Source organism: Sebastes fasciatus, chromosome 5 (assembly GCF_043250625.1).
Source record: "Sebastes fasciatus isolate fSebFas1 chromosome 5, fSebFas1.pri, whole genome shotgun sequence".
Lineage (NCBI taxonomy): Eukaryota > Metazoa > Chordata > Actinopteri > Perciformes > Sebastidae > Sebastes > Sebastes fasciatus.
In genome coordinates this window covers 25085639-25110310 of record NC_133799.1, presented here as the reverse complement: position 1 = coordinate 25110310, position 24672 = coordinate 25085639, and the positions used below count along the sequence as shown (strand labels likewise).

Sequence of the window (24672 nt, the reverse complement as noted above, 5' to 3'; positions counted from 1 at the left end):
CCTGACGGCGGCCCGTGGGATTTTTAAGAGGTTAATTGGAAATCGCAATTTGCGTTAAAGAAATTAGTGGCGTTAAAACAAATTTGCTTTATTATCAAGTTACCTTTGACAGCCCAACTCAACACCCTTGCCAAAATGTATGCCATATGCATTAACACAAACAAAATGATCAAGCTTTTAAAAAGCCAAACATGTCCCTAATGATGCACAAGGGTTAAAGTGAAGAAGACGGGGCCTACCTCTATAGTGATGACGTAGCGTTCAGCCAGTAGCAGCAGTCTTTCGATTATCACCAGCTTAGTGGATCTACAGATGAACATAAAAAGAAGAGTTTCAACATGTCTGAAAAAAATTGTTTTTTAGAAGGGAAGTATATACATATTTACTCTCTATGATGACTAGGAACACTCTTAAACAAACATGTTTCAATAGGTTTAGTAACTATGTTCTTCTTACCCAAACCCCCCTCTGTACCTGGATGGTGATTGTACAGATGTGGCCACCGTCGGCATGGCAGTGGCCGTCAGCATCTTGGTTGCCCTAGTAACAGCATGTGTTAAAGTAGGCCCGCCCAGGGCCGAGCTGGCTGCCTGAGAAAAAAAGAGAAACAGAAATGACATTTCAGCTGTTGATTTCTGTCAAAAGGCACAATCGCTCCTAACGGTAACATATTCCACTGCTTACTTCCAGTCGCTTGTAACAATCAGCTATGAACTTCTTGTGCAAAGACACGGAATCCTGTGAGGAAGTAAAAATTCATATTATTATATGTGGTTTCAAGTTTCAAAAAGGGACAGAACACACTAATTTACTCACAGATGTTAACTCTGGAATTTCTTTTCCTGTTTTCGAAATTCACTATTTACCACAAAATGCTCATATCACTTATTCAGAGCAAAATGAGGCTTTAAACAAGATGGCAGAATCTTACAGGAATTTCTGAGGTATTAATCCATAGTCAGTGTATTATCTACAGTAGAGAAACAGACAGGAGTACCAGCACGGGAGCAAACCAATGCAGTGCTGTGGACGGGGGCAGCAGCAAAACGTATTTTGGACACGTAAAAAAATCAGTATCAGTTTAAGTTTACGCTATATTTAGAACATTTTCACCGCTTTATTTTGCAGTCAGACAGCCCTTTCTGATGGGAACTGAAGCCGTTATCTATGCTCTCATCAAAGCCACCAGACTCGATTGACAAAAACAGTCATTTTACCTCGCAGAACACGGGAGCTGCTGGTCTACCGCTGCCTCGATCGGTTAGTTTGTTTGTGTTATTTTGTGACTTTGGTGAATTTAAACTAACCCTTTAAAGCACCGAAATCACACAATAACAGAAGCAAACTAACCGATGGAGGCAGAGGTAGACCAGCAACTCCCGCGTTCTGCGAGGTAAAAATGACTGTTTTTGTCAATGGAGTCTGGTGGCTTTGAAGAGAGCATAGATAATGGCTTCAGTTCCTTGCCCTTTCCGACTGGGAAGTGAAGCAGTTATATCCATCTATGCTGTTCTCTTCAAAGCCACCAGACTGTGTGATATTTAAAGAGAGCGTAGATAAAGACTTCAGTTCCCCATCATAAAGGGCTGTGTGACAGCAAGATAAAGCGGTGAAAATGTTCTAAATATAGCGTACACTTAAACTGATATTGATTTTTTAAGATGTCTAAAATCCGTTTTGCCGCTGCCTCCCGTCCACAGCAGTACACTGCTTTGCTCCCGTGCTGGTACTCCTGTCTGTTTCTCCAAACTGGGAGCGTTCCGACCGCCATCTACTGTAGGTAATACACTGACTATGGATAAGTACCTCATACAACCCCACTTCAAAACACCCAAACTATCCCTTTCAGTTACACTGTTATTCTCAGATAGTGAGACTCACATGAGGGGACTGCTAAAAGACAGGAGCATGTGCGCACACACACATATTATACTGACCTTCTTCATCTTGGGATTGAGGTTGGTGTAGCTATATGTGATAATGAGCTGGATTGCTTCGTTGGCTATCTCTTCATCAGGGGTTTCCATGGCGATGCGCCAGATAAAATCCATCCCTGCCAGGTCAAGGCGCTCCACACACTGAAATCAGATCATATGATCCATTAAATATAAAGATGTGTTTTACCTCTATACATATTATTACATTTCAGCTCTCACTGACAACAAACTAAATGCAAAGAAACATGTGAGTAAGGACTGACCAGCTGAGTTCCCTGGCGTTTGAGGCGATGGTCACACAGATTAACGTTCTCAAAGAAGGTCTTAAACAGATTGAAACCTGGGAGACACATAAAACATGTTAACTGCTGTCTCACATATTTATTCATAAACTATTCCTGAAAGGCCGTCAATAGTTGCAGAGTTTCTCACCGTTCATGGTGATCTCATAGGGCTCCAGTTTTAGGATCTTCTCCTTGAAGAGCTGCTGCTGAACATCACTCTCGAGGTCATGTTGTCCTTTGGTGAACCACTCAAAACACAACTGCACACATCGAAACATACCATGGTTAAGGTTAATTGAACTGAGTCTTGGATGCAGGACTTGTGTGTTCTTCAGAGGGTAATCTGCTCCATTTTCCTTTGGTTAACAAGAAGCAGCTCTTGCCGATTATCGTATCCGATATTCAGCATTTTTACGATTATCGGAATCGTAAAGGTTTCAAGAACACCACAATCTTATGATCTATTTATATGCTGGCAAGCAGGCCCAGTTTCCCACTGAAAATGTCAGAATAATGCACTTTGTTGCGGTGATATTCAGTCAACTATAACGAGATATTACAGTTAATTTACATGTAGCAATAGTTACAGTATATCTCTGAGTAATGTTGGTGGCAGTGCAACTGAAACTTATTTTAGCTGCTGATGTGCGAACGTAACATTACTCGGCCGTATGAGTTGGTGTTTTTACGCAATACATAGGTGAATTTTTTTTCCCACCCCTAAGATATAACCTAGGTCTAGTCGTTTTTAGAAATTTTAATGCGGAAAAGTTACATATTATACCCTTAACGCCAAATTAACAAGACGCCACTAACAATCAAATTTATAGTTCATTATTTCTGAGACCATATCATGAACCAGGATATAAAACCAACATATGATTCTTTAAAATGTGCCAAAAACACTGTTCTAAAATAAAGAGAGTTGAGTTAAAAAGCTAATGTTTGCAGTGCCTTTGTTCCTGCAGAGCAGTCATCCAGAGAAGTCTAAGGTCCAAGGACAAGGATTTCATTTGCATAACTGTTTCCATACCTCACGGTCAAGTTCACAGACATCCGGCCCCGACACCAGGCACTCCCAGAGCTCCTTGGCCCTGTTCCACACCAGGTAGAGGCTGGCCTCCTGGAGGAAGAAGGCCAGGAAGCGCAGGTGGCTGTCCAGATACTAAAAACACAGATTCAGAGACACATCATGTCACAGTGACCCTCAAACACACGCAGTCAACGTACACTGTGCTGCTCAACTTTGATTACTTTCTGTGTAAACCTTACAGCTCAGATAAAATGACAAGTTAAGCGGTGAGTGTGAGTGGTGTGGAAATGGTCGGCAAACACCGCTTTCTTTTATGAACGTATCATAACAACGGCTTGTATATCTGCCGTCTTCCAGTTTCCCTTTTTGAATGATGAATACAGACTACCGCCGCCTGCTAGTGTGGAGATATTTCCTCTCACGCAGGTGCAGAGAGTACGTGCTAACTGGCCGTCGGCTGTAGTCTTTGTAGTGTGTTCAAATGCATCTAGTCGGCCAAAACAAAGGCGATGTGAGACGACACAACAGACGGCGTTCATCGCCGCTAGGTCTTTGATTGTCGGCTTGGTGTGTCTGGGCCTTATGAGAGAAAATGGGACATAGACAAACCTCCTGGTAGGTGTACCGTCCGTCCACCAGCGTTGAGCCTGAGAGGCCGTTATTTCCCGCAGCGGTCACAGCCAGTCGATGGCAGCACACAAGAGACCCCGTGATCAGTTTGACGATCTCAAAGTTCTTCTTCAAGTCCTGGATGATGCTCTGTTGGGGGTAAAGGATAGTAAAGGTTACCATGGCAACATTGCACCGACTGTACAATCATTTGTTTGTTTGTTTGTTGTGTGTTTGTGTCACCTTGTCCTGTTTCTGATAGGTCTGCTTGATGAAAGAACGGGTGATCTCGTGCAGCTGGCGGAGAGCAGGAACAACCCACACAGCCTGAGGACTGCTCTGCTGAGAAGCCTGTTGACACACACACACACACGCCAGATAATGAGATCCACTAAGGCAGACGCGTGCTTATCACATTTTATAATCAGATTGCTTTGTCATCACAGACCCACTATTTTTGTAGTTGTTTAAACATGAGAAAGAAAACCAGAGCCAGGGATGTAAAACATTGGACAAGAAACTTTGACTGTTAAAAGGGACAATTTGGATGTTTCTCAGTGGGGTTGTATGAGGTACTTCTTAATAGTCAGTGTATTACCTACAGTAGATAGCAGTTTAAGTATATGCTATATTAAGAATATTTTCACTGCTTTATCTTTGGACGGGGAACTGAAGACGTTATCTGTGCTCTCTTCAAAGCCACCAGACTCCATTGGCAAAAACAGTCATTTAACCTTGCAGATAGCAGGAGTTGCTGGTCTACCGCTGCCTCGATCGATTACTTTGTTTGTGTTATTGTGTGACTTTGGTGTTTTAAAGTGTTAGTTCGGATTCCCCAAAGTCACACAATAACACAGGAACCAGGAACTTCTGTTTTCAGCGAGGTAAAATTACTGTTTTGTCAATGGAGTCTGGAGGTTTTGGCGAGAGCAGAGATGGATATAACGGTTTCAGTTCCCCGTCAGAAAAAGCTGTCAGCGAGGTAAAGCAGTGAAAATATTCAAAATATTGCGTACACTTAAACCGATATTGATTTTTTTAGGGGTCTAAAATACGTTTTGCTGCTGCCCCCGTCCACAGCAGTACATCGCTTTGCTCCTGTGTTGGTACTCCTGTCTGTTCCTCCAAACTCCATCTACTGTAGGTAATACACTGACTATGGAGAAGTACCTCATACAACCCCACTTCAAAACATCCAAACCATCCCTTTAAAATAAGTTTAAAGTTGTTCAGTTACAACTGCTTTTAAAGTCCAAATCAAATATCAAACATGTGCTTCTTTCATATATCCGAGGCTCCGATTAGATTCCTCTTTGCAGGAGTAAAATGTGCTCGCCCTTCCACCAAAGCTGACCATTCATCCAGCAGCTAAATCACTCATTTAATCCAGCCAGCTCTCACCCAGGACAAGATCAACACCACTGTGTAATCATTAGTCAGTGCCAAAGCCCTCTCAGTGCAGAAGATTGACATACACCTGGTTACAATAACCTCACGTTACAATCAAGTGTGAAATTATCAACCTGTGACCAATGACACCCCTTTTGTGGTCAAACCCTCCTCCACGATTGGTTGGCAGGCGTGAAGCAGCAAGATTGGATAGAGACAAGTCAGTGGAATTATAAATTAAATGGGCTCCTTCTCTTACTTTGGCCAAAGAGTTAGCTTTCTTCTTGCCCCAAGTGCCAGTAAGAAATGAGCTTTGAATGTCGCTGCCTTTACAGTCCTCCTGAGTGTGAATCTAGAAACATACATTTCATTTGAAGGGCGGTTTGAAATCTGCAGTCACAGTTTACAGGTCCTCGTTTTACTATATGTAAATATAAAATACACATTAATTCCTTACATAGGCTTTTATTTATTTATACCCTTAATTAGGGATGCACCGATACCACTTTTTTTCAGACCGAGTACAAGTACTTACATTTGGAGGTGGAGCGTGAGCGCGTGCGATAGGACCCGTAAGATAGTGACAAGAGGTTAGAGTCACGCTGCCGTAAAGTGGTATCGGTGCCGTTGTATCAAGAGCCGTTTTGCGAGTACGAGTACATGAGCACAGTATCGGCTATCGGTGCATCCCTACCCTTAATGTCAGTATCCATAAATAAATCAAGACTAGTTGGTAACACTTTACTTTATGTCTCCTAATTTATCATTAATAAGCAATGTATAAACAAATGGTTTATAACACACTATAATGTAGTTGTAATCAGATATACGGGTATATTTTAAGTGTTAATAAACAGTATTTGTCAACAATTATACCTTCTCCTCTTAGCCCATAGTTTGGGTTCCCACAGCACACTTATATCTGCTTGTGACTACATTATATGTTGCCGACTATTTAATAATAACTTTAATAAATAAAAGTGAAAGGTTCTCCTTTAAAGAACTGAGGAGTTTAATCATAATGTGTGTAGTTTTCTTGAATCTGTCAACAGGATTTGACAAATGGTATCTTTATGCAAACATGAATATAAAGGAAGCATCTTGATAAATGAGCTCTATTGACTCAAGTAAATACTGAGTCAGAGCTCTGGAACGGGAAGATGGAGAAAGGAGAGAGTAAAACGGGAGAGATTGTGTGACATGGGCCTTTGTAATGTCACAGTGTTTCTGTCATGTTCAGAGGAAAAAGAGGAAATTAGACCTTTTTTTCTTGACTTTCAAAAAAAGCTTTGAAATAAATAATGAACTTGTGATCCCTATCTCCATCACCCACTGCGGCTCCATGGATGCTAGACTGAGGCAAACTCAGATGAGAGAGATGTAAACAAACTGGAGTTGAAGGGTAATATGCAGCACTAACAAGGACATGCTAACTTTAGAACAAAACTGTCACAGCAGGCAGAAAAATGTAGAGGCCTAATGTAGTGTGTTTCCTATGGAAGACCATTACTGCCAATGTGATGGGATAAAAAAAAGATCCTGAAAATCATTATAATGAGAAGCTTTCTCAAAATAGTGACATAGTATTTTAAAATAATAATAATAAATAATATGAGAAACTTTCATAGTCGTTATTTTGAGAAAGATTCTCATTTTGAGATAGTATGTCAATTTATTGAGATACTTTCTCGTTATTTTGAGATACTAAGTCATTATGTTGAGTAAGTAAGTCATTATTTTGAGAAAGTTTCTCGTTATTATGAGATACTATGTCATTATTTTTGCAATACGATCAAATTTTTGAGAAAGTTTCTTGTTATTTAGAGATACCAGGTCAGTATTTTAAGATATTATATCATTATTTTGAAAAAGTAAGTCATTATTTTGAGGAAATTTCTTGTAATGTTCAGATACTATGCCATTATTTTGAGTTACTAATTCAATATTTTGAAAACGTTTCTTGTTATTTAGACGTACTACGTCATTATTTTGCGATACTAGGTCATTATTTTGAGATGATTTTTTCTTTTACTGGCAGAAATGGGCTTCCATAGTTTCCCTTAAACATGCTGAGCTGCATTTTTGAGCTGCACAAGGAACATTATTTTCTTATATGTAAATAAAAAATAAACAACAAGTTTATTTACTCTTAGAGCCGATCCTGAAATGACCTTGTTAAACACCAAACCGCAATAAACACTCGCCCTCACATCCACAAAGACAACACGATGCAGCTGTAGCATGTCTGTCTCACCTTCTTAATGTCCTCAATACATTTAATGATGTAACTGCGTTTGACGGTCTCCTTGACAGCGTAGGCGTCGCTCAGGATCCCCAGATGCTCCTCCAGCGCCTGCTGGACTAGACTGGTAGGCAGCGTGGGGAGGTGAGCCAACTCCCACAGCACCTCCAGCACCTGAACAGACAGAGACTTCACTTTAATAATCCACAGTATGCTGATTAACACCTCTGTTTTTCCATTTACTCCTCAATGTCCTTGACAGAGTGAGAGATATACCAACATACCTTTCCTGTTGTGGTTTCAGAGCGAGCCTCTCTGCCGATCCGCCCGATCAGACTGAGCAGCTTCTGCCTCACGCGGTCACTCTCGACCTCCCAGCTCTAAACAACACGCAAACAGATTATCATTAACACCATACACAGACTCACAAACCACTTTTTATTGAGCCAATTTACTAGGGGCGGGGAACACAAAAAAAAAAATCGATTCACCTATGTATCGCGATTTTTATCTTTTTTTTACGATCTTGAAATTGATTTTTAATGCCAGAATCGATATATTTGCTTCATTTGAGTCAATGCAGACGTAGAAGGAACAGCTTTTATTGTTGTAGTCTGAGTAATGTGACGTTATATCCGTTTCAAAAACCAAAACAAAGCCGCAGCGAGCCGAAACGACAAAGCAGAAAACGGACAGGCATGATGGCTAAAGCTGCATGCTAACTCTGTCATGGACAGGAAACGTTGCGAGGTTAAGCCAGCCGTCACTCTCATCTCCGTGGTCAAATGGGCCGACGCTACAACTTTAGAGCACCCATATACTGACATTTATGTTAAATACATTCAAACGGCCCCGATGGAGCTGACTATGGATAGATAAAGAGAACGGAGCTGACGGAGAGCTAGAGACGGACTTGGAGAAGTTAGAGGAAACTACGTCCGGTTTTCAAAATAAGGTGTTAACAAACAAAATACATATATGGAAATAAGATTGAGTGGATTATATTCACCAGAAGTATAAAACATGACATGTCTGTTATAAATTAAAAAGAAGATACTGCTAATTTGTGAAGGAAATGGCTTTTTTCTTAGATTTCTTTTGGTGTTGCTGGAAAAAAGTCCTGACAAAGACTGATATATTTGACTTCAGGACATCTCTGACTACATACATGCTGAAAATCAAACAATTTTATTGTATAAATTTAGAGATTTTCCAAAGTACAGGTCCCTAGAAATGTATGATTCATCTTTTTCTCATGGTCTAGTGTTAAAAAGAGTTAAAAAAAATCGCAATACTAAAAAATCACAAGACATATTGAATCGGCACCCAAGTATTGTGATAGATTTGAGTCAGGAAATAGGTGAATTGTCCCAGCCCTACAATTTACTCCCAAAATGCCACACAGACAGCACTGACCTTCTGTATGAGGACGAAGAGGTGGGTGAGTTGATCAAAGCTGAACTTCACAGCAGCAGCAGCGATGATCGTATGAATGTTTTCTATCACAGTTGATGACTGGCCCGCCTGAAATGACCACACAAGAATCAATAGATCCATCAAAAGCAGGTACATTTGTCTATTTTTAACATTTGTCAAACAAAAACACTTGTTCAACATGCCTAATGAAAATGTAATAATGGTGCTGACCTGTATTCTCCAGATCTTGGAGAGTTCGTCCAGCGACAGTTTGCTCCCCAGCAACTCAATGATTCCCTTAATTCTCTCACAGTACTGAGCCTGGTCGATGTTACCTGGGACATAGAAATATTTAATTAACTGTGAATACCGTCAACCATACAGCTAAGTAATTTTAATCAGTGTGTAGCAGGAAGTGATGGACTTTCTTACCCTCCAGTGCTATTGATAGGACCGAGTTCTCAACCAGCCAGTCCAAAAGTTTATCTGTGTCAATGGCATTTTTCACCGTCTTCGACACTGTACTCTCCTCTATCAACTTTGTCACCTGGTAGAAAAAAGAGAAACACAAAAACAGATTAAAACACACAGAATAAAAAGTGATTGTGTCTAGTTTAGATGTGAGAGTTCAGATCCTGTAAGAGCCGACCTCTTTGAGGGAGTTCATCTTGGTAGAGAAGTGGGGGGTTTTGAGCATGCGCAGCAGCGTGTCCAGCCGCAGGTCGTCCACCACAGTAACCAGCTCCCTCTGGAACCTCATACACAGCAGCTTGATGGCCGACAGCAGGTCTGGGATGCTCACCAGACGCTACGGTTAACAGACAGATGAGGAACAGCTCAGTTAGAACATCCTGGTTGAGTTGCAATCAACGTACACACGTTCATAAAGATACTAGGGGGGTGTAACGATACGATACGTATCACTTTCCATGGTTCCGATACGATTCAAGGAAGATATATACGTACATTATTTTTCAACTTTAGTTTTGAACCCGTACCATTTCTGCCACATCATGTTCCTCGCCACAGGCTATTAGAATTAAAATTGTGGAGCTCGGATGACATTTTGGCCAGGATGGAGACACTGGGAGAAAGACTGAAAGGAACGAACGCTCCTGAGGGAGTTATAAGCGAAGCAAAATGCTTGTTGATGCACGGGGAGTGCTTCCCAACCAAATGTACCAACAAGCCAGGCATACCACTCCTGGGAAATGAACCCAAGAGTTTTTGTTCCTACGCCTTTCCTCTATAAATTTAAGTGAAGTGAGGGTGACAAATGTAAAACGCTACCTTGTCTTTCAGGTCCTTTTCCTCCAGGTTCTGCACATACGTGATCATCTTATGGATGACTGGATCAAGCATGGGCTGGAAAAAACAATATGAAACTTTGTTGATCACTGCAGCAGCAAAACAGTAAGAGGATACAGCGAATAAAAATAGAAAATCCGAACGGTGTACAAAGGTCATGTAAACAAACACTGAACTGATAGTTGTAACACTGGAACAAGGTTAGACAGAAAACAAACTAATGTGATGTGAATTACAACATAGATGCAGATGAGACGGCTCACCTGGACGAGGCTGGAGTTCAGGTATTCTGCACCGACTCCAAGAGGCTGGACCAGAGCTGACACACACTGTGTAGGCGGAGGGGAAGAGACAGAATAACTCAGGCATGACACATACCAAACAGGAAAATCAACTTATCAATACCAGCGTATGTATGACTAATACCAATTGCTCAATCCATTTCTCGTATATTTGTAGGAGTGTCAACATAATCGGTCTTGCATGAGAATGAAATGTATCTATGGGTGTCACTTTAGATGGCTTATGAAATAAACATTAATTAATTAATTAAAATAAATTGTAAACGTGTATAAGTATTAGAACATATGATAGAAGTATGTGATGGCCATGCCCATGCTCTATTATGTCTCATAAGTTGTTTATGAGACATAATAGAGCATAATAGAGCATGGGCATGGCCAATTTATGTAATTCCAAGACTGGTTAGGGACCCCAGTATGCAGAAATATTCAAATAAACCATTTTAGAATAGGCGAAAATAACACATTTATACTGCATGTGATTATCATAAAGTGGGCACGTCTGTAAAGGGGAGACTCGTGGGTACCCATAGAACCCATTTTCATTCACATATCTTGAGGTCAGAGGTCAAAGGTCCCCTTTGAAAATGGCCATGCCAGTTTTTCCTCGCCAAAATCTAGCCTAACTTTGGAGCGTTATTTAACCTCCTTCACGACGAACTAGTATGACATGGTTGGTACCGATGGATTCCTTTCTTCTCTCTAGCTCTACTGAACCTGCTGAAAGACAGTAAAGTCGATCAGGATCGCGGGTCTCATAGGGTTAAAGAAGACCTACACAGCAACACTCTACCGCTCCTCTCAAATTAAAAGGCCAGAGGTCACATTGTGTTTAAACTGATACTGTGTTTCACTGGTGCATGTGTGCATGTGAGTGAGCGTAAACAGATGTGTGAGTGAGTTTCCGATACCGGAGCCCAGCTGTCATTTGTCATTCAGTGTTAAATCACAGGAGCTTAATGAATGATTCCCGTGTTCCTGTCTTTTTTTTTCTGGCTATCTTCCATCCCTGCGCTCTCTGGGCCGCACCCCCACCTTCCTCCTCTATTCACTCAGTGAATTCCCCCCCCCTGTGCACTTGACTTCCTGCTCAAAGCAGACAAATGAATGACTCAGCCCTGGGAGTAAGAAAGAGGAGGGAGCGCTCGTCCCATTATCTTTTCTGCTTTCGCTTTCTCTTTATGCTCGTAGTATGTTAGGTATTTGACAGCTTACACACTCTGCTGAGCTCCCACTGCCTCTGAAGAGTGGTCTGCTCCCAAGTATTCACCTTATTAATATGCTCAGAGGGAGTGTGTGTGTGTGTGTGTGTGTGTGTGTGTGTGTGCACACGAGTGTGTGAATCAATGGCTATGCGCTGCTGTGATTTCCGGCCAGGTTCCCAGAGGGAAGCATCAGTACAAGGATGCCTCAGAAAAACGTAACACAACAGAGCATTTCAACCATCGCACAGCGGGAGGATGAGAGAGAGTGTGTAAGTGAGTATTAGTGGAAAGAGAGAGACATTCAGTACCCTGCAGCTGAGAGCGGTGGGGGGAAACATGGTGACCTTTTGCCTGCATAGGCCGTCTCTAAGTCTACAGTGACTCTCTCCTGGGGCTGGGATGATACACCTATCTCCCGATACAATACTATCATGATACTTGGGTGCCGATTCGATATGTATTGCGATTTTTAAGTATTGTGATTCGATATTACGATTAAAAATAAAACTTTTTTAAAAACTAGACCATGGGAAAAAGTTGAATCATGCACTTCTAGGGACTTTTATGTTGGAAAATATCTAAATACAATAAAAATGTTAGATTTTCAGCATGTATGTACTTAGAGATGTCCTGAAGTCAAATATATCAGTCATTGTCAGGCATTATTTATTAAATGTTTTCCAGCAACCCAAAAATCAAAGAATAAAGACATTTCCCTCATTAGTGGTATTTTCTTTTTAATTTATAAAAAGGGACATGTAATGATTTATACTTCTGGTTGATATAATCCAATCGATCTTATTTCCATATATGCTTTTTGTATATACAGTTCCCTTTGTTAACACCTTATTTTGAAAACCGGACGTAGTCCCACGTGTCTACTTCCTCTAACTTCTCCAAGGTGGTCTCTAGCTCTCCCGTCAGCTCCGTTCTCTTTATACATCCATGGTCAGCTCCATCGGGGCCGTTTGAATGCAGAGAATATAAATGTCAGTATATGGGTGCTCTACAGTTGTAGCGTCCGCCCATTTGACCACGGAAATGAGAGTGATGGCCGGCTCAACCGCCACCGCGATACGATAACGTTTCCTGTCCGTGACAGAGTTAGCATGCAGCTTTAGCCGTGATGTCTAGCTCTGCTTTTCCTGTCAATGTTTGAAACCCAAAGTGTTTCCATACTTTGCTGGATGTGTTGTGTTTACCACGCTGGATTTAAAATGTGAGGGAGCAGCTTGTATCCACGCAGACCCTCCGACGTTTTCTACTTTCGGATCGCTGCGATTTGTTTTGGTTCGACGGATATGGAACGGATATGACGTCACGTTACTCAGATTACAACAATAAAAGCGGTAACTTCTTTCTACCTCCGCATAGACTACAAATGAAGCAAATATATAGATTCTGGCATTAAAAAAATTATTTAAAAATCTTAGAAAAAACTAAATTGCAACACATGGGTGACTCGATTTTTTTCTTCATCCACCACCAGGGTAGGAACTATCTCATTACTCTTAAGATACGTCAGACCATTTGTGAGAAAGGCAAAAAAAGATCAAAGTTACTCTTACAGCAATCTCAATTTCATCTGTGTTGAGCTTCGTCTGGATGGCAGTGAATCCTCCCAACTCTCCAAACTAGACAAAAAAAGAAGAAAAGGGTAGGAGACACATGAGGCAGGACTGATACAACTATGTTATATGTATATGGAGACTGGGTGACTGCTCATTACTCACTCGATTCACCAAATCAACCAGCCAACCATGGGGCTCCTGGAAGAGATAAATATGTTGTCAGTGGATTTATTCAGCAATGACACTGCATATTATCGTGAGAAAAACACACACAAGTTATCTGACAGCTGCTGTGTGTCAGTCACACGTGTCGAGCTGAGGCCCTTGTGGCTCAGTTACACAGCGCCAGGGATGAAGAACTCGTTTGTCTGCTCCTTGACATGACTACGAACAGTAAACAAAGGCTAAATAAGGAAGTGTGTATATTAGTACTAGCACAGCTTTACGTACTTGCAAGTGCATCTGGATAAACTGGCACACATATAAGACTTAAGAGTCCAGACACACAGTAAGAGTTGCCTCTTACTTTTTGATAGGTGTTGCTCGGAGAGACGGCAAACATGTTGGCCTCTTCTCCAAAAACTTCAGCCCAGTTCCTCTGACAGGCCTTCATCCGGTTCTTAAAATGGTACTCGTTATCAGGGTTGAAGGCCTGGACACAACAGCAAAGACACAGAACATGAATACATACTTATGATCCTTTTTTCAACCACGTAATGTCACATGATGCCTGTTTTCCAAGGTGACAGACAATAGTGGTCCAATACCTTTCACAAATTGCTCACAATTACTCACAGTGGCAGATTCAGTTTTAAACATTAGATCACTAAAAGATCAGTCTTGGTGTTGGAAACAAAGTAATTTGCTGATTCAGGGCACGAGAAGTACTGAGGAGCTTTATTTTTCACCGACCATACTGAGTAAGATTAAAGACGCACCAATTGCAATTTTCTCAGCTGATTTCGATTTCCTTTCTTTTTAAGAACTATAATTGAAAGCATACGCAAACATTTTTGTAACTTTTCTTTCATGAAAAACTTGAAATTCAACTGCGTGTTCATAATTAGACATTGTTTGACTATTAAATAACTTACACTTTCTCAAAAACCTGCCCCAAGTTACAGGACCTTCTCTCACTGTCACTCAAACAAAACTAAAAGTTTTTAAGTTCTTCCGCGGCTTATTTTGGACTTGCAGGTGTTACAAATTGTGGTTGTGATAATGTGTGCCACAGCTGCCACTGTGTGCGCGACATGCATGGCGTGTGCGGCTGTGACATTAAAACCATCATGTGGCACATTGTGTGTAAATTTGACCTGCAAAAAATGTTATATATGAGATTGATCGGCCGGTCACCGGTCAAGGCCGATCAGCTGATAACCGGCCGGTTTCGACCTGTGGTCGATCGATCGGTGTATCTCTGAGTAAGATAGTTTATTGGTACTAAGAATGCACATTTAAAGGAGCAGTGTGTAGGATCTGGTGGTATCTAGCGGTGAGGTTGAGATTGCAACCAACTGAAGCCTCTCCCGTGTGCCAAGCATGTTGGAGAGCTACGATAGCCGACGCAAAAACGTGAATGGGGCTCTCTAAAGCCAGTTGTTGTGAGAGTAGAGTAGGTCATTTGGAGCAGAGAGTGTGTGTACGTGGGAAGTGAGTGGTGAAGTGAGAGAGAGAGGGCGGCGGCGGCGGCGGTAGCAAGTAACGTTACTGACTCCAGCCCAAGACCTTCTGGGCTACTGTAGAAACATGGCGGACTCCGTGAAGAGGACCTGCTCCCTATGTAGATATAAACGGCTCGATCTAAACTAACGAAAACGCAACAAATCTTATTATCAGGTGATTATACATTAAAGAAAACATACTTATTAATATTATATTCCATTTCTGTCCATAGATCCACCTAACTGTTACACACTGGTCCTTTAAAGCAAATTATTTAATTGACCATCTGCCACATAATTATAATTGATTGATCAGTTAAATCAAAATTAGTTAGTAAATAGTTTTTCAGATTATTTTCAAGGTGAATTTATTTACATCAAAGTTAAAAATATATATTTATATTTAAAGAAATAATACAAAAAGTAGACAGTAGAAAGGTATTAAAAGATAAAATATTTAAGCGAGAGAGAGCGTGAGATAACACACCATAGTCAGGACTCCCATCAGGTTTACAGGTACGGGGTCCTGCTTCACCCTCTCTGCAACCAGCTCCACCAGCAACATGAGCATGTTGTAGATCCCCTCGTGGATCTCGGTGCCCCATTTGTGTACGGCACTGCTGGTCAGCAACTGGTGACGGCGGACAAGAAAGTCAGGAAAATGTAAGTAAACTAATCAAGTACTACACACAGTCACTTAGATCTCTGGTGTCTTTGCTGCTCACCTTTTTAAAGGCCTCCGGCATGCATCGATCTATGAACCGCTTACAGTTCTCATCAGCGTCAGCAAGACCTGGCAGAGAGGGAGATTCACATTTTCACATCCAAACATGGGAAAAAAAAAATTTGCTGTGACGAAGGAGATGCAGTTTGAGCCATGTAACACAAGTGTCCAAAATAACAACATGTGAAAAACAACCCCAACGGTCCAAATTAAACCAACACCGCCCACACAGTAACACAGATGGAGAGCATTTACTTTAATGCAGATCTTGAAAAAACAATTTTCATCCCTCACAATCGTGCTCTTTCTTACCGTGCCGGGCGAGGCAGGTGGACGCAATAAGACACTTGCCCAGGGACTCCTCTCTCTTGTAAGGTATGGACCAGTGGTCGGTAAAGACTCGACTCTCCAGCTCGTACAGGTTGGTGGTGGGAAACTCCATGCTGCCCCCCGAGCAGTTCCCATTCTCATCATTGCTCCTCTGTAAACACACATGTGACATGATTACAACCTAATGCAATGGGTGACTTTGTTTAACTCACACAGCTACTGTAGTCCCTGCGTCAAGCATTGTTTTAGGACACTGCAGCTGTCCTCTGTGCAAGGCGAGGTTAATCCAAACGGCCTCTGGCAATGATAAAGTCAGACAGGATGATGCTTGATTCTTTTCCTCCCTCTGGGAGAAGAGCGATGGCATTCATTTGGAAAGTGTGTCCTCTCTCGTCAACGATCTGCCCTTCAATCCCTGCATCGTTTTGTCCCTCCATTTCCTCCCAAAAAAGCATTCAAAACAAATCAAGGCAAGTGCTTGTTTTCAAGTGTTTCACAGAGCGTTAAATTCAAAAAGACTGTGATCGCTAAAGTCAAATGCAATGTACCCCCTGTCACGTATGACACCGTCTTATTAGCAGTATGATGCTATCCACTATGACATATTTCCCTCTTACACTCTGCATGTATGGTTCAAAATGCTAAGCTCAGGCTCAGCTCACTGTTGCTGTATGAGAGAACGCAACATGGCCAGTAGCAGTAAAGTCTATGAGTCCATGTGGGGAAAGCAGACAAAGGATTATTGAATTATTTACATCATAAAGTTGTTTACATATTCATGAAGTCATCTGAATATTCATGGATAAATTGCAGAACTTCCTCCTCTGAAATAGTGCTGCTACCCGGTGGAACATTTCAGAACACGTGCAACACTAAACCGCACGTCGCATTTGAAATAAACTAATGATTTGAACTATGGCTACTATGGGGACTGACATGGGCTCATTGGATCCACAAGAGTCTCAGCTTCCCACTAAAAAAACCTAAGGAATCTATTGGTACCAACCATGCCATACTAGCTTGTTGCAAAGGAGGCTAAATAACGCTCCAAACTTGCACAACATTTTGGCGAGGAAAAACTGGCATGGCTATTTTCAAAGGGGTCCCTTGACCTCTGACCTCAAGATATGTGAATGAAAATGGGTTCTATGAGTACCCACGAGTCTCCCCTTTACAGACATGCCCACTTTATGATAATCACATGCAGTTTGGGGCAAGTCATAGTAAAGTCAGCACACTGACACACTGACAGCTGTTGTTGCCTGTTGGGCTGCAGTTTGCCATGTTATGATTTGAGCATATTGTTTTATGCTAAATGCAGTACCTGTGAGGGTTTCTGGACAATATTTGCTCTTGTTTTGTGGTGTTAAAGCATAAAGCAAGCTTATTTGCCCACTCCCATATTGATAAGTGAATTAAATACTGGACAATCATGCGTTTAATCGCGATTAAATATTTTAATCAATTGACAGCCCTGGCAGAAATATTCAAATACACCATTTTTAGAATAGGTGCAAAAACAAATTTATACTGCTTTCAAAAAGCTGCATGATTTTTGCCCCAAACTGCATGGGATTATGATTACGTTGGCATATCTGTGAAGGGGAGACTCGTGGGTACCCATAGAATCCATTTTCATTCACATATCTTGAGTTTGGAGGTCAAGGGACCCCTTTGAAAATGGCCATGCCAGTTTTTACGCGGCAAAATGTAGCCTAACTTTAGACTTCCCTAGCTCTAAAATTGAGCCTGCTCAGCCCCTGAAAGACAGTAAAGTCAGTCGGGATCTCCGGCGATCCTGCGGGTCTCAGAGGGTTCAGCGTGGAGGCTTGACCTGCCGTCTTGTATCATAAAGTATCTGAAACTATGCCAGCTTTCACTAAATCATAAATGATTAAACCTATTACAACCCATTTGTCCATTTTGCCTGTAAGCACTGCAGAGCAGTACAAATATTAATACAGCCAAGTATAGTTAGGTCAAGTCTTCTTTTTCATTTTGAATACATCTCCACATATTAGCATACATAATGGTCAATGTGTTCAGTGCTTGTTTTACTGCGCTGCAAGCTGATACATAACCTAAAGTGATGGATGAGCGTTAAAAGAAGAAGAGGAGAGAGGGAAGGAGAGGAGGAAGCAACAGAGAAGCATCATATTTCATATCTTCCCTTTCTAGGAAAATTAGAAATGACAGATAGATTGATGAGAGGAAGGAAAGACTAACCTAACACCGGCATTAGAAAACACTAGGTTCAAAAGTAACCGCTGCTCGCAGGATTTCCAAATCAGAACTCACTGACAATTTAACTTGACTATAAAAACTGGTTCCTTTTATTTAAAGAAGAACGACAGCATAGAGAAGAGAAGAAACGTACCATCTTCGTAAACGATATACAGGACGTCTCGCAAATTATCACCAAACAGGAGACCAAACATGCATACAAACATGCAAATAAGCTGCTCAGTGTTTACAGACTTAAAGCCTTCAGGGAGAAAGGTTCACGTCTCAAAGGCATGTGTGGTTGTGCAGGACGAAGAGGTAACTCCGCTCTGTTACTATGCACCCTGCAACTCTCCTGGGACCTCCTGCAAAATCTGCAATGTGTTTGTGTGTGTGTTAGAGACTGCAGGGCTATATTTAGGAGCATAACATGGGGCCATAGGGCTATGACATGCCTCTTAAGCACAAATACAGCAAACAGAGGAAGTGGAGAAAGGAAATAAAGCGCTTTCATCCTTGTAGCTTGTTCCCTATACTGAAAGTTTCAGAACTTATAATAGCATGTGGGAGTGAACACTTGTTAATTTCTCCATCTCACGACAAATACGATATCTGTAAATGTTTCAATAGTACAATAATGGCTCAAACATGGATAAATCATTCATTAGACAAGCTGGATTAGATGGGAAAATAGGTTCAAATTAGACTTCTTTGGCATGTGGACATAAGGAGAAAATTATTTTGGCAGCTCTTAATGAACTCAGAGAGTGAGTCACTTTGGGCTGAGTTAGTTTGTAACAACACCATTATTGGCATATTTACAAAAATAGGTTAATTATCTAAGGAGTGATTCTCAAAGTGGGGTCCTTGGCACTTATGTCAGAGGGTCCTAGAAATAATTTGCAATAAATTATAAAATTGTGCTGCATCATTAAAAAGATGGGAACCATTTGCGCCAATAAAACAAGCATATTATGTCCATTACTCCCACCCATGTTAGCTTTGGGTTAATAGAAACTCTGATATGATTGTGACACACAGCAATAAATTCATTATTTTAAAGTTGAAGCACTTACTGAAAGCCAGCTTTAGACTGCTACGTTTAAATATCTGGATTTATTACGACTAAGTCTTGCTACTGTTCATTTTCTGAAGGCTTTTAAGATCAATTACTTGAAATATGTCCGTTATAAATGCTGTCAAGTTGAGTCTAAATGCAATTTGAATAAAATTCCCCTCCGTTTAAAAAGGCATATAAGTGGTATTAACATTCAATAACGTTGCAAATTTCCCAGCTGTGGGACTAATAAAGGATTACCTCATTTTACCGTATCTTTGCATGATTCAAATTGAAATGTTTTTTCTGTTTATCACTATGAAACATGAATAGTTCCATAGGCACCTTAGAGTACAAATGGCAGAACAAATATGTTTAATCGGTGTTACGATTAAGAGGAGGTCCTTGGACAAATGTTCTCGTCTGGAAGGGGTCCCTGGCCCAAAAAAGTTCTATAATAACCTGCAAGTGTATGCTATTTTCTGCATACTGTAAATGCCAACAGTTGTTTACTATAACAGACTGCATCAAAGTGTGGAGAAAGAAAGATGGCCAACAGGTATTGTGGCCAGAGTAGCTTACAGTGATACCCAATTTTTATGTCATTCCAAGACGGTTTAGGGACCCCGGTATGCAGAAATATTCACCATTTAAGAATAGGCTAAAATAACATATTTGTATTGCATGCAAAAAACTGCACGTGATTATCACAAAGTGGGCATGTCTGTAACAGGGAGACTCGTGGGTACCCATACAACCCATTTTCATTCACATATCTTGAGGTCAGAGGTCAAGGAGGTCAATTTTCAAAGGTCCCTTTGAAAATAAGGGGAAAATCTTTTTTGAACTCAGAGAATGAGTCACTTTGGGCTGAGTTAGTTTGTAACAACACCATTATTGGCATATTTGCAAAAATAGGCTCATTATCTACAGTAACCTTCAATTTTCTGCAAACTGTTGTCTACTATAACAGCCTTAAATACAAGTTAGTGGAGAAAGAAGGTATTGTGGCCAGAGTAGTTTATTTGTACCTATTCTACTGACCCATAATCACAGCAGCCATCACAGGGAGACAACAAGTGTTTGAATCAACAGTTCACATGATTTGTGACTTTCTCAGAGAGAAGTGTTGCTCTCTTTTGACAGCACCTGCAGGGGTTTTAGGGAGGATATGAGAGAGAGCAACAGGCTTGAGGTGCAAGTTCATTGAGTTGCTCAAGTTGCCAGTCAAAGCCATGTCTTGTGTGGACAGGTATTTAAGGAGTAGCCAACGCAGTTCACCTGTTACAACACCACATAAACACAGTTAACTAGGATGAGCTGCAGGTAAATCACTGACAGAACCAACTGGCCTCAAAGCATCAAATGCAACAGACTCTTGTACATGTATTAACTCATAAACTTGACATGTTCACAGCTGAGAATGTGGACAGAAGAATGACCAAAATGGCTACGCCAAAAAGACGTTGCGAAACCGCTTCTAAGCCCGGTTCTAGTGGACCGCAATCTCTGCAGGTAGCTGAGCACCGGTTGACAGCCAACCCTGAAAGCTAACGCTGGCTGACAAGTTTCAAGTTTATTTGTCATATGCATTTAAAAGAAGTGTACAGTCTAATGCAATGAAATGCATTTTACCCTGGCTCTACTATAAATAGTAGTTGATAAATACTACAATAAATAAGCCAATACCTGAGAATAAAATTATAAAACAACCTAAAAACATCCATAAAACAATCCACAGCTCTGCATTCATTTAGTGCTGCTGTTCAGTAGTCTGACCGCCTGCCTGAGGGTAAAAACTGTCTCTGAGGCTAGAGGTCCGAGCTCTGATGCTCTGTAGGCGCCTCTGTGCGGCTACACCTGGTTTCTTTCCCTGGGCCATAGAGACACTGAACAAACAATGAATCTGTGCAATATCAATACACTGAATGTGAAATACATTTGTCTGTGCAATATATCCTTTGATGCAATATACACCTCAAGTGCAACTACCTTTGTTTACATTTTATTTATTAGATCTAACCTACCTATTTTACAAGTGCAATTACCTCTATTAACATTACATCTATTTTTTATATTTTATACTTCTAGTGTAACACTTCTGTTTATATTTATTTATTACATCTACTTTACCTGTTTTATTTGTCTTATTATAATTGTGTGTGTGTGTTTTCATTGTTATATGTTTTACCTGTTTTATAACTGTGTGTGTTTTACCTGTTATATGTTTTTTCTACCTCTTTTATTCTTGTCAAGTATTTGTTTTAAAGCACTGACCAGAAGTGGAAACTGTGAATCTCGTTGTATTTAATATAATAATGACAATAAAGCTTTCTATTTTATTCTATTCTATTGGACTCCAACCACTGGTGCACTTTGCACTATACATCCTATATACCACTTTATAGACTGCACATATGCACATATTGCATGTATTTATTGACGGACTGTACACACTATGTTCACCCATTCACTCTGTATCTTTTATATCTCTATTTATTGTTTTTATAATTTTTCTATACCTTTACCTCTCCTGTGTTTCACTCTGTTTGCTGCTTGGACACCTGAATTTCCCTCCAGGGATTAATAAAGGTTCATCTAATCTTTATCTTAACACTTTTTTATTTCACTATTTATATTTATGTATTTACTACATCTACTTTACCTGTTTTATTTGTCTTATTATAACTGTGTGTGTATGTTTTATCTTCCTGGTTCAGTCTTGTGTCAAGTATTTGTTTTAAAGCACTGACCAGAAGTGGAAACTGTGAATCTCGTTGTATTTAATACAATAATGACAATAAAGCTTTCTATTCTGTTATAACTCAGCTGCTGGCGCGTTCAACTCCCAACTAACCGTTAGCCAGCTAGCATGCTACTGGCGAGCTAACTAGCTTGGTTAGCTAGCTTGTAAGTTTAAAATTGAACATTTAGGTGAATTGTTTAATTAAGTAGATACACGTGAAGTTAGCTGACTATTCTCCAGTCACTGTGAGTTAGTGATATCGTCCTGTGTTCAGTAGGAGAGGAGAGTATTTCACCACCTGCTCTCTGACAGCTCACGTTGGTTAGCATTAGCATTGAAGCTAACTGTAGCTAGTTAAATGGGCGAGCCCACTATTTGGCAAGTTGCTGCTTCTCACCTCGCTGTCCACTACGTCGTGGTACGCAGGCGGCGGGTCAAACCCTCCGGTCCCGGTGGTGGTCCCGGTCCGGTTCTCCCCGCTACCGCTACCATCTCCTCCTCCTCCTCCTCCTCCGCCGGTCGTGGAGCCGCCGCCGCCTCCAGGGGGTGCAGGCCCGCTCTCCATCGGCTCGTATCCGTACCCGAGTCCGGGGCTTTCGTTCGTCAGCAGCGCCACCGCCTCGTTGATGTCGTTCTTCGCCAGCCGGAGCGCCTTCCGGATCACGTCGGGGTCCGGGAAGCCCATGCAGAGGAGCGTGGTGATGTGCTGCTCCTCTTCGGTCTCCATGTTTCAGGGGGTTTCTCTCTCTATCGCTAGACTGAGTTAGTAGTAACGGGGTGTTCGGCACAGCCCTGGAGCTGTGCACGCCGCCATGTTTACAGTCCTCTGCTGCTGCTGCTAGCCAGCCTGCCTGTCACGAACTGTGGCTTCACCACCACACACACAACAGCGCCGTCTCGGGGTGTTATGGCGACTTCTGCCTGCCAAGAACTGCATGCTGCTCGCGGGAGCGCGCACAGCGAAACATTCCTAGACATTCCTAGATTTTTTTTTTAAATTAAATTAAATTAAATTAAATTGAATCCCAAAAATTCCTAGACGTTGTAAAGATTTCTAAGATTTATTACTGTTTAACAATATATTTTTACTGTTATATATATGATGTATGGAAGCCCATTTTTGCCAGGATTTTAAAAAACAAAATTAAATTAAATTAAATTAAATTAAATTAAATTAAATTAAATTAAATTAAATTTTAAGAATTCCTAGACGTTGTAGTGATTTCTAAGATTTATTACTGTTTAACAATTTATTTTTACTGTTATAAATATCTGATGTATGGAAGCCAATTATGATGTATGGAAGCCTTGACCACCAATTCGCCATGAATAAATAAATAATAAATAATACATAATCCGAAAGTGAGATGAAATAAATTATTATTACAATTTTCTTTTTCTTTATTACACATTTTTATTCACTTTTGGGGGTATAAATGATGTATGGAAGCCCATTTTTGCCAGGAATAAATAAATAATATATATATAGCGAAAATTCCTAGACGTTGTGATGATTTCTAAGATTTATTACAATAAACAATATAACAACAATATATTTTCACTATTGGGGGGTATCACTGATGTATGGAAGCCCATTTTTTTCCCGGGAAGGAAAATAAAATAAATGAATAATTCAAAAGTGAGATGAAAGTTATTATTATTAAAGTTTTTCTTCTTTTCTTTATTACACATTTTTATTCACTTTGGGGGTATAAGAAATGTATGGAAGCCCATTTTGGCCAGGAAAAAATAAATAAATAAATAAATAAATAAAATGAATGAATAATCTGAAAGTGAGATGAAATTTATTATTATTGCATTTTTTTTCTTTTCTTCATTACACATTTTTATTCACTGTTGGGGGTATACATGATGCATGGAAGCCAATTTTTCGAAAGGAAAATAAAGAAATAAAGGAATAAATAAAATACAATTAAAAAAAATAATCCGAAAGTGTGATGAAATTTATTATTATTACATTTTTTTCTTCTTTTCTTCACTATACATTTTTCTTCACTATTGGGGGTATACATTATATATGGAAGCCCATTTTCACCAGGAATTAATAAATAAATAAAATACAATTAAAAAAAATAATCCGAAAGTGTGATGAAATTTATTATTATTACATTTTTTTCCTCTTTTCTTCATTACACATTTTTTATTCACTGTTGGGAGTATAAATGATGTATGGAAGCCCATTTTCACCAGGAAAAAATAAAAAATAAATAAATAAAATGAATGAATAATCCAAAAGTGAGATGAAATTTATTATTATTAAAATGTTTCTTCTTTTCTTTATTACACATTTTTATTCACTTTTGGGGGTATACATGATGCATGGAAGCCCATTTTCGCAAGGAAAATAAATAAATAAAAAAAAAATTATCCGAAAGTGACATGAAATTTATTATTACTATTACATTTTTTTCTTCTTTTCTTCATTACAAATTGCATTCACTTTTGGGGGTATACGTAATGTATGGAAGCCCATTTTCGCAAGGAAAAAATAGATAAATAAAATGAATGAATAATCCGAAAGTGAGATGAAATTTATTATTATTACATTTTTTTTTCTTCTTTTCTTCATTACACATTTTTATTCACTGTTGGGGGTATAAATGATGTATGG

The 24672-nt window shown here is 40.1% G+C and overlaps 1 protein-coding gene across 7 annotated transcripts in view; it reads right to left on the bottom strand.

Annotated features, from left to right (window-relative positions):
• Positions 1-22965, bottom strand: part of usp24 (ubiquitin specific peptidase 24) — a 61403-nt gene extending 38438 nt beyond the window's left edge. For 2 of the 7 annotated variants that reach the window (XM_074635992.1, XM_074635995.1), the window contains exons 1-25: positions 22438-22965; positions 15997-16165; positions 15686-15753; positions 15448-15591; positions 13823-13948; positions 13459-13494; positions 13294-13359; positions 10482-10547; positions 10201-10275; positions 9560-9718; positions 9343-9457; positions 9142-9245; positions 8911-9018; positions 7779-7874; positions 7507-7668; positions 5512-5604; positions 4107-4214; positions 3864-4013; positions 3255-3386; positions 2370-2481; positions 2201-2277; positions 1938-2078; positions 685-738; positions 457-590; positions 240-306 (exon numbers count right to left, since the gene is read on the bottom strand). In XM_074635992.1, the coding sequence (XP_074492093.1) occupies positions 240-306; positions 457-590; positions 685-738; positions 1938-2078; positions 2201-2277; positions 2370-2481; positions 3255-3386; positions 3864-4013; positions 4107-4214; positions 5512-5604; positions 7507-7668; positions 7779-7874; positions 8911-9018; positions 9142-9245; positions 9343-9457; positions 9560-9718; positions 10201-10275; positions 10482-10547; positions 13294-13359; positions 13459-13494; positions 13823-13948; positions 15448-15591; positions 15686-15753; positions 15997-16165; positions 22438-22767 (2892 nt within the window). In that variant the 5' untranslated portion in view covers positions 22768-22965. The remainder of the gene's footprint in view (positions 1-239; positions 307-456; positions 591-684; positions 739-1937; positions 2079-2200; positions 2278-2369; positions 2482-3254; positions 3387-3863; positions 4014-4106; positions 4215-5511; positions 5605-7506; positions 7669-7778; positions 7875-8910; positions 9019-9141; positions 9246-9342; positions 9458-9559; positions 9719-10200; positions 10276-10481; positions 10548-13293; positions 13360-13458; positions 13495-13822; positions 13949-15447; positions 15592-15685; positions 15754-15996; positions 16166-22437) is intronic. The other 5 variants (XM_074635993.1, XM_074635996.1, XM_074635998.1 and 2 more) reach the window with 3 other exon arrangements.
• Positions 22966-24672: the final 1707 nt, after the last annotated feature.